This window comes from Hevea brasiliensis, chromosome 3 (genome assembly GCF_030052815.1).
Source record: "Hevea brasiliensis isolate MT/VB/25A 57/8 chromosome 3, ASM3005281v1, whole genome shotgun sequence".
In the NCBI taxonomy this organism is placed as follows: Eukaryota; Viridiplantae; Streptophyta; class Magnoliopsida; order Malpighiales; family Euphorbiaceae; genus Hevea; species Hevea brasiliensis.
In genome coordinates, this window is record NC_079495.1 from 100,063,515 (window position 1) to 100,073,990 (window position 10,476).

Below are 10,476 nucleotides of genomic sequence, written 5' to 3' on the forward strand. Positions count from 1 at the left end.
CTTGAGAAAGTACAGCCCCTCGCGTTGCTCACCCGCTCCAATCAGGTTCCTCGAATTTAGGTCCTGTATAGCACAAATTTTGTTAGTGAGTTGAATAACCAAATTTGAATCATTAAGTAGTTGTGATACAGAGATCATATTGCAATTCAAATTTGGCACATAAAGGACTCGTTGCAATTTCAAGTCTCCTCCAAGCAACACAGTTCCTTCTTTCACCGCCAAGGTCTTTTCTCCATTAGGTAACCCGACAAAGTATGGCACAATGTCATGCAATTCACTCAAAAATGCCAACGTTCCTGTCATATGATGGGAAGCTTCTGTGTCAATAATCCAAGGAAATATCCTCTGCGTACCTGTCAGCTTCTCATTGCCACCATTCTGACAAGAATTCAACATGCCTAGCAAAGCAGCACACTGCTCTTCATTTAATCCACTAAGACCTTTTCGATCTGAATCTGTCACAATTCCACGCCCACCATCAACTCCAGTTGCTTGTGTGGCATTAGCACGAGCAACTTTTCCCTTGCTACATCCTGCTCCATTGCCACGCTTTTGACCACCTCCTCGTCCAACAGAAGTTCCAAGTGGTCTATTACCCCACCATTCTGGATAACCTATCAGCTGGAAACAACTTTCAGCATCATGTCCCTCTCGGTTGCAATTAGAACAAATTGAGGATTTGTCTTTATCCCCCCCTGAATTTCGACTTCCTGCTCGAATTGCAAAACTCATAGGATTGCCTCTTTCTTCCTTGGTTCGTGTCATAGTTCGCACCAGCTCTTGCTGAACAACCATAGCATAGGCACGATTCAAATTGGGCAAGGGTTCAGTGCTCAAAATATTAGAGCGCACTATTCTGTATCCTTCTTCATCCAAGCCCATCAAAAACTGATGAATTCTCTCTTCTTCACTCTTTCTTTCCAATTCAATGGTAAGATTGCATCTGCAGCCTGCATAGATACACAATGGTATCTGATCATAGTTGTTTATTTCATCCCATAACATTTTGAGTCTTCTGAAATAGGACACGATCGGTTGACCTTCCTGCCTATAATTTGCCAGATCTGATCTCAGTTGCTGCATTCGTGGACCATTCCCAATCGAGAACCTCTGTTTAATATCCTCCCACAGATCCTTTATGTTCTCCATGTGAGAAATGGTCGAGCAAAGCGTCGATTCAATGGTGTTAAACACCCAAAAAACCAGCATAGAGTTAACCGTCCACCAATCTTTGAGTTCCAGTGAGTCATCTGCTGGTTGCTTAACAGATCCATCAATAAAACCATATTTCTTTTTGGCCTACAATGCAGTCCGCATAGCTCGCGCCCATTCTTCGTAATTCTCGCTCTTCAACTAAACTTGGGTAATCAAGTTACCTGGGTTGTCATTCGAATTCAGTTTGTAAAAACTAGAAGTTTTCTTCCCTAATCCAGAACTCTCATTTTTCTTTTTATCAGCCATGGCTCTGATAACATGTAAAAGAACTAAGAAATTTTGGAATAAGAATTCTGATGTTTATGCCCCAGAAATCAAAGATATATATAAAAAATTACAACTAACAAATAGATTTCTAATCAAGCTAAACTACTAAAATTGTATCAGAATCATACAACAAAAGGTAAGAACAGATATGCACACAAAAATTCCTAAATAAATGCCCTAAATAAATGTAAAATAAGTGGTAGCTAACAGCTGACTTTCCAATATTCACTCTTAGCATTCAGCAATCGAATTTCAAATGTTGATAGCTAAAACCTATATAATTAAATACAAATCCTAACTTGTAAAATGTAAAATTATAGAGTACATTTTACAAATTTGTCTTCGTTCTTTTTTTTAAGCATACAAATTTGTCTAATTATATTAATATATCAATAAAATGGTATATGGGAGTTGAATCTCGTGAGGAGTGACCATTGAAAGCCTCAGAAATGAAATGCAGAACTGAAGAAGTTTCTCATTTTCCTGCATCAACCAGCTGATGACGGCCTCGGAAGCTTCTTCACACCATCGATCAGCTAGTGATTCCCGAATTGCTTTATATCCAAAATGGCTCATTTCGTTGAACCGCTGGGTCACAGTGACAGAGATATTCCAAGATGAAAAACACGTGCTCTGCATTGATGTTTCTAAGACTCGAGATATTATTAAAAACTTCAACAAGTATTCTTCATTTCCATCATTATCTGATAATCCAAGCTGGAATGTTGAAGCGAGTTCCTCTAAGATCACTGAAGATTGGACTGATATCGAATATGCAAATGGGATCATTACTGCGAGCCTAATTTGAACTTGATGACAATTAATGGGTACATTTGCTTTCCATTTAATTATAGTATAATTGCTTTTCTGATGTAAATTTCACATTAACAAAGTATTCATGCATTTAGGACTTTGTTTTATGGGAAAAATTATTGCATGCTTATGGAATATATCATATCACAGGTTGAGTTGGTCCTCCTAACTAATAAAAACAAAACACATGTCATATGAGTGAAATTTGATCAATTATGAATTCAAGATACAAACAATGTTGAAACTCATATATTTAATAAATAAGTCCTATCATGTGTCTTGAATTCATATGGTGAATTGAACTTAGGTAAGAAAAATCCCTTCTCAAAATTCTCAACAGCTAAAGCTACGTACCCTATCTAGAGAAATTCACAAGAGATATAGATAATCAAAATTCTCATCTCCTTCTAAATGTTTGAACCTACAGGTGTGTCTAGTCTATACATATATATATGAATAATTTGCTCTCTGTTTTCTGAATAAATATACAGGCCAAATTATCTTTGTTATATCCAAAGTTTCCTTCTATTAACTTAAATGCGAAATTCTGAAAAAGAAGCACAACGAAATGAAGGAGAGGTAGAAGCTCTTGAGAATGAAGAAGGTCGTAACGAGTGTAATATTGTCCTAACCGTTTCTTTTATAATCTACTCGTATTTTATGATTCATCAGGAACTCAATTGTGTGGTTTGCAGCTGAATTTCAAGCCCTGAAGGACAAGCTAGAAAAAGTGAGCCAGGCCCCTAATCAAGCGGCCAGAAGCTAGAAGAAAAATAAAGCACAACTTACAATATATATTATACATGCTATGAAAAATAAAAAATAAGGCATGTACTCAAATATATATTTTGGACTGTCTCTAAACCTTAACTTCTAAAATTATTACAATTCGAAGATTGCTAGTATCATTGTAAATGTGTTATTTAGTGATGAAGCTGAAAGATTAATAGAACATGCAAGGATTGCCTTAATAACTTGGAAAGTGTGTTGTTTGTTCTGCTTCATTGATCAGATTCTAATTCTACAGGCCAAATCGCAACAATATTTATATAAATGCTTTCTATGAAAAATTCCAATATCTAATATGAGATAGTGCAGAAAGAGCAAATTATATTAGGGTCAAAAAGGGGCAAAGAAATGTGGCTGTTAAATTGTATGGTAGCAAAAGACAATCATGAGTTGCATTATTCTGAGCAAGTACCTCAAGATCTCACTTAGAATTGTCTCATTCATATAGTCAGATCCAGAGTACTTGCCCTTTTTGCATGTTCTTTATTAATATTATCATCCCGTCCTAGTCCCTTCAATCTGCTAAGCTTTGAGGATGATGGTGAGTACAGAGATAAAGATAAGTCACTATCAGCCTCAACTTCCTCCGAACTTCTCTGGCTACTATCATTTGCTGGTGTTAGCTTCAGTGAAAGATCCAAATCAAGATTGCAATCTGTAGCCTTCCTTTTCAGGGACTTCAACTCTTGTAGATTAGTTGCTGATTTCATATCTGAAAAGATATTAACATTACTTCTATTGAAAAGAGTGCTTTCTCCTACTTTGGCTTTCAGAAGTTGTGCTTCAGGGTTCAGCTCAGTAAAGCTTGAACTTGATAGGGTTTGCCAGAATTTTGAATTGTGAGACGGTCGTCGTAGTTCACCTTTCAGCTGTTCTTCCGTTTTCCAACTGGAGTACTGAGAACGAAAGGAGGAAGCGCCGGTTTGGAACTTGCAATTGATCCAACTGCTATTATTATTTCCTCGAAAGATCCTCTCGGCCACTGACCCATAACATCCTTGTCTGGTTTCGTCGACTAAACACGGACCCAAATGAGGATTATAAACAAAGTTTTCGCGAGCATTCCAAGAAGCATCTCCATATCTTCAGAAAAGAGGAAATTTTTATTATGAAATTCAATAATCAAGGGGGAACAATAGGAAGAGGAAAAAAAAAAGAAGGGAGTTGGGGGGGGGGGTGGGTGGGGGGGGGTGTGTGGTGGTGGGGGGTGGGTGTGGTTTGTGGTTGGGGTGGTGGTGAGGCAACCCTAGCAAACTAGAAATGATCGGAATATGTACATTGATTATTGATTTTTGAAATTTCATACCTGTAGCTGGAACCATGGCGTTGGTTGTATCCTTGTAGCATGGGAAGTTGGCTGAGGTTATAAATATTGCGATCTCCACTTTCCACAAGATGTCTATGATCAGCCATGACTGTCATGTAAAGGTCACCTTCATGCATTAGTAATCCAATTAAACATATCCTTTAATTTTTTTTCTTGATCATGATCAGGCATAACAGAAATTAATATTGGAAAATTAAAGCACTTTAATTACCTTGACTTGGGTCATCGATCTTCTTGCTTCTATACATCTATTGAAAATCAGCAAACGCAAATAGCAAAATCGTAAATAATAATAGAACAATCGAAACATCTCAAGATACAATACCAAACAGACTGATTTATTTTCAAGGCAAGTCTTCTGTGAAATATATAACCTGTAAATGACTCTTGACATGAGCAATGCTCAGCCCATGGACATTCATCAGCTGAAGAACCAATTTAGGAGTTGCTCCTGCACCAAAAGAAATAACGAAACATAATAATAGGAATCATTTCGCAGGTAGCTATCAGAGATTAAAAGAGATCTCAAAAGATTGAAGAAAACATAGTAGAAATAGAGCTTACTATCTTGTCCACCAAGTCTTTCCACAGCTTTAACAAAGGAAAGATGAAGCTCAGGAGTCCATCGAAGCCTCGGCATCTTGGATCTGACATAAGGCCTCACTGAAGGCTTCTTGTCGCTCTCTTCAACGGTGCTATTGCTGGAACTTGCTCCATTTTTAGGCCTATGTCCATCTTCATCATTTTCTCCACTCTCACTCTCATCTTGATTTTGTCTTGTCTTGGAGCATCCAGTTTGGTCACTTCCCTCCATATTTCTTTTTCGCCTCTCTGCTTCTTTTCTTTCTTTCTTTCCTCCCAAACCTAAGACTAAAATAAGTTCAATCTCATGAGCGACAGACACAGAGCTTGAGAAGAGATCTTTAGGGTTAGAGATTCACCAGAACTAAAAATGAATTAACTAGGGATTAGGGCCACTCAGGAGTGACCATAATTAATCAAAGTAGCTTATCTCGTCTTGTTCCATGGCAGGACAGAGAAAAAAAAAATGTTGTTTAGAAGACTCGAGGTATCGATCTTGGCAAGTGAAAACTTCATCAAATAGATAAATGACCAACCAAAGATGGGTTCTGCAGTTGTCTGTGAAAAAAGAGGAGATAGGAAACCCTAGATCTTGACAAACAAGAAGGTCTCTTTCTCTTTCTCTCTCTTTGGGACATGTAAACAATTATTCACCTAAATTTTTGTACGTAACATTTGAATATTATTTTATGGGTTTATATATAATGATTTTTATATTTTACATAATAATATGATGATATACATGTGTATGCATGGATGTCATGCAACGCAAGAAACACACTTGCTCCAAAACCCTTTCTCGTGTACAATAAGCAAAAACTATTTTTCTAAAAACAATTCATAATTAATTAAAAATTAAGAATTTTCACTATTTCAGCTATGATTAAGGGGAAATTACTTTATTTTTAATAATAATAATAATAATAATAATAATAATAATAATAATAATAATAAAAACACACAATAATTAAAAACTTTTATTTTTTTTTTCAATTTCGAATTTTCTTGTCGGAATTCAGTGTTCCTATATTATATATGTGGACTCTTGTTGTCCTTTAATTAGGTAATCAACAGCATTTTGAAAATACTTGCTGAGAATGAGTAACTTATTCCATTTGTTTTCTTTTCCTTTTGCAGGCTCATTTGTTATATAGAAAACAATTTATATATAAAAAATATTTTTTTTAAAAAATATTTTTTATAAAAATTATTTTTTTAAAAAATATATTTTTTATTATTTAATTGTAATGTTAAATAAATTAATAATATGTGTTTATATTATTTATAAATATTTTCATATCTTAATAAAATTGTCAAAGTTCAAAAAATTGACTTTCTCTCTTTAAAACTAGCTTAAATTTTTTTTTAATTAGAAAAATACTTTTCGTTGACTAGTTTTTTAAATGTTAAAAATATTAAAAAAATATAAAAAAATATTTTCTTATTTTTCACAAAATAAATGAACTTTTATTCTTTTCTTATTATTATTATTTTTTATTTGTAACCAAATGAGAAGCCAATATCCTCACCGCCCACCAAAACAAGAGGAATTATTATACATCTTCTCTCACAATCATGTGGGATCTATTTCCTATATAATAGGAAGGACCCACTTTCTGTGAGAGAGAGAGCACTATTTTTTAGTGCAATGGGTGCACCTAATAATTAGCCTAAAAAAAAAACAGATAGAAATAATTAAGAAATTGAAAAACTATGGACAGTGATCATAATTTCAACTGTATTTGTGACCTTTCCTGTAAGAAGGATTAAATAAAGGGCCTACCATTAGATGGAGAAACAATCAGACAATTGCACAAACAATTCCTGTGTATTAAATGTAATTGAATTCAGTGAAATGAAATTTATGGATAATTAATTTTTCATATTGACAATTCCCTTGAAAGAAAATTATAATATATGTTTTATTAATAATTTTTTCAATAAAATTTTACTTATAAAAAAAATGGTTATGGTAAAGAATATTTTTTTTTTTTGTTGGGGGGGGAGGGGAATCTAGCGCATGTGTGTCTTGAGTAGTTGGGAGTGATGTACTGATGCATGTGTTTGATGCTGTGCTCTAACTTAATACACGATTTACAAATTGCCTTTCCGTAGGGAATCACGGGGATCTGATCTGATCCTCTCTTCTCTTCTACCATCCTTACGAGAAATTCTCATGTAAGTTTAATCTAAATTATGCATTAAATTAATTAATACTATCATTTTATATTATTTACAATTTCAGAATTATTAAAAAAAAATTAGTTCACTTAAAACGAAAAATATTTTTCTGATTAATAAGAAAATTAAATAATTTTTTAAGAAAAATGACTTCTTATTTTCAAAAGAGAAAATTATTTTTTATTTTTTAAATTTTAATAATTTTATTGAGATATGAAAATACTTATATATACATGATATAAACATATACCATTAATTTAACATTGAAATCAAATATAAAAAATATTTTTATAGAAAATATTTTTCATATATAAATTATTTTTCAAAAAATAAATATATTTATATCTTTGTTCTTCTCTAATATGGGAGATGTGCTGCTTGTAAACAGAAGCCAAAACCGATAGAGTTGAAGCAAGAAAATTTTTCTTGAGGACTAATGTAATGATAAAGCTACATGCCCTTAATCAATTGATGCATTTATCTTTCTAAAAAATAATTAAGAATATAAAATATATAAAATATTTTTATTCTTTTTCACTTTTTAAAAATATATGATTAAATTTTATTCTTTTTCCATGTTTTTGTGCTTCTCTAATGTGGGAGGTGTGATGATTGTAAAGAGAGAAGGGGAGGTTAATGATACAATTAGTGCAAGAAAAGTTCAGAAATTAATTTTATCTGAGATTTGAGTTTAATTAATTTAAATTTAATGTTTTTTATTTAATTTTATATTATTGTGAATTTCAATGGCAAATTAATTAACCTTTAATTTCACTTCTCACATGAAAGCTTGTTTAGGGGGCAAGGGGATTCATCTATAGAGCTTTGTCCGAAAGGTAAGCTTTTGAGTTACGAGGGAGCTTTGTCATTCCTCCCACGTGCACAAGCGTAGCATTTATTGTCCTTATGCCAAATCAAAGGTTGCTTCTTTTGCTTCTCTATCATTCACAAGAATCCCACTCTCTAGTTGGTAAATCTTGTTCCTTTTTTTCCCCTTTTCATTATTTTTATATATATTCAAATTATAATTAAAATATACTTCATATTAATAAATTTTAATTCAATAATAATCTTATTTTTTTCCCATAAAAATTTAAATTTGAATTAAAATTTTCTTTTTTGCAAATCCAGATTTTTTTTATGGTTTATTTCTCTAAAATAAATATTGGATTATTTTCTTATCTGGAGCATCCTTATCTCATGAAAATTAGCTGTTGAGATTCATTATTACATCAAAACTAATAATAATAATAATAATAATAATAATAATAATAATAATAATATTAATATAGCATTGTCAAATAATAAATAAACAGGGAATTCGTAGCAAGCTGCCAAAAACAGCAGGCCATAGAAAACACAAATTTCCACACAAAAATGCAGCGTATTTAGCAAATCAAAATGTAAGATTCATCCTTATCACAAAACACCTGAGATGGTAAAAATAATCTGCAAAGCAGCCTCCAAGGAGTTGATTTAAGTGGTAAGAAAGGTTGATTCAGTCTAGGAGGTTTTAAGTTTGAACTCTGTTATTAGTCTCTCTTAATGTACTAGCTGGTATATTTACGTACAATTAATTTTATTTATGAAAGTTTTTTATAATTTTTCTTCGATATAAATGCTATAAGGATGTTTTTAGATGCATAAAAAGTATAATATTATCTATCGATTATCGACTATGTGATTAACTTATTAGTAAATCTATTTAAAAAAAAAAGAAAAAGAAAAACCTGCAAAGCAAAGGAAGAGAGCTGCTTCAACTGTAGATTTTTTCAGTACAAAGAAAGTTAGTGTTTCTAAAACTAAAATTAAATCAATTAAGAATAGATATGTTTATTAGCCTGTTTATTCGATAAAATCAATTTTCATAATTATAAGAATAAAATATTTAAAAAATCATCATGATAACGAACCGACTCTCAATTAGTAATTAGTTTGATCGATTAATTTGATCTATTTTTTATTAATATTTAAAATAATTTCGAATCAATTCATAGACTTTTGCAGACAAATGCAGGAAGAATCTACAACGCCTAGGATATATATATATATATATATATATATATATATATATATATATATATATATATATGGTCTTAAAATACATTATCTCATTCATAATAATTATAATGCATTGATTATAAATAACTTAATGTTATAAATAACATTTTTTTAATGATTTTGTTGTTAGATCGAGGCATGGATAAAAAAAAATTACCTTGGTCTACTTTTATCTGTCATTTTTTATAAGTTAATTTATTTATAATTATTTGTTACTTCAAGAAAATTAAGAAGTATTTTTTTTTTCAATTTTACCCTTATTTCTACCAAATGTAATAACTTAATATACAATTTCTTAAAACTCATCTTAAAATCTCTTTTCCTTCTCTTAATTAGGTGAGATAAAATGATAATTTACTCAAATTAAGAAATATTTTATTAAAATTTAAGTGATTTAATGGCTTCATTATGAAAAAAAAAACTGTGAAATTGCTTTAAAATAGTCAGCATGGAAATGATACGATGTAACCATTAAAGAAGAAAGCGAAGGTATGATGAGAAGTAGAAAAAAAAAAAAAAAAAGGAAAGGAAGATTTCCATGTGGTAATTAAAAAAAATAAAAAAATAAAAAATTGAGAAGGGAGCAGCGGAGATGAGTAATGAGTATTAATTAATTAATTAATTAAGGAATTAATTAAAAAAAGAGAGGGTAGTGAGTCTGGAAAGGTTCACTCCAACGCCTAGCCTGTGAAGTCAACTCCTAACAGTACTTTTTCTTGTCATTTATATATATATATATATATATATATATATATATATATATATATATATAATTTGTAATTAATTTGCATGAGAATTTGTGAACCCTATTAATGCGGATCTACCATCATTTGAGAATGAGTATGTCTGTCGTTTTATACCACTTGCCTCTGTTCACCCACCTTCTTTTTTTATTTTCTTTTTTATTTTTTTATATCAATATATCTCTACATGATTTTTCAATTCTTTTTAATAATTCAATTCATGTATGTGTGTCCTCATGGACCATATACATGCATGTCGGCCATGTACATGTTCTTGTCCAAGCGGATATAGATTGGCTCTCAATTTTTTTTTTAGATTTATTTATTGTGTTTTTATTTTTCAATTACTTGTTGCTGAATTTATTAACTTTTTAATTTGTAAAACTTTTTAATTTGTAAATATTAAATTGTTATTTAATTAACAGAAAATTTTAGTTAAGAAAGAAGAATTTTATTGTCCACAATTGAAAATATCTCATAATTCAGTAGACAAAATTT

The 10,476-nt window shown here is 31.2% G+C and overlaps 1 protein-coding gene across 2 annotated transcripts; it reads right to left on the bottom strand.

The window, feature by feature from the left end:
• Window positions 1-3,385: 3,385 nt before the first annotated feature.
• Window positions 3,386-5,672, bottom strand: LOC110662762 (putative Myb family transcription factor At1g14600). 2 transcript variants are annotated; one of them, XM_021821866.2, is made up of 6 exons: window positions 5,353-5,672; window positions 4,976-5,281; window positions 4,786-4,862; window positions 4,623-4,659; window positions 4,391-4,499; window positions 3,386-4,167 (listed from the first exon to the last, which is right to left on the bottom strand). In XM_021821866.2, the coding sequence occupies exons 2-6, from the start codon at window positions 5,223-5,225 to the stop codon at window positions 3,525-3,527; spliced, it is 1,116 nt and encodes a 371-aa protein (XP_021677558.2). In that variant the 5' UTR covers window positions 5,226-5,281; window positions 5,353-5,672; the 3' UTR covers window positions 3,386-3,524. The 2 variants fall into 2 exon arrangements, with proteins under 2 accessions (XP_021677558.2, XP_021677557.2); XM_021821865.2 differs by having other exon boundaries at window positions 4,976-5,672.
• Between the last annotated feature and the right edge of the window lie 4,804 nt (window positions 5,673-10,476).

Excerpts from the sequence above, each read along its gene's own strand:
- LOC110662762 (XM_021821866.2), bottom strand. The coding sequence starts at position 5,225 with ATGGAGGGAAGTGACCAAACTGGATGCTCCAAGACAAGACAAAATCAA. Across the intron at positions 4,863-4,975 it reads AAGACTTGGTGGACAAGATA|GAGCAACTCCTAAATTGGTT; the intron begins GTAAGCTCTATT and ends CTTTTGGTGCAG. Across the intron at positions 4,168-4,390 it reads CGCCATGGTTCCAGCTACAG|ATATGGAGATGCTTCTTGGA; the intron begins GTATGAAATTTC and ends TCTTTTCTGAAG.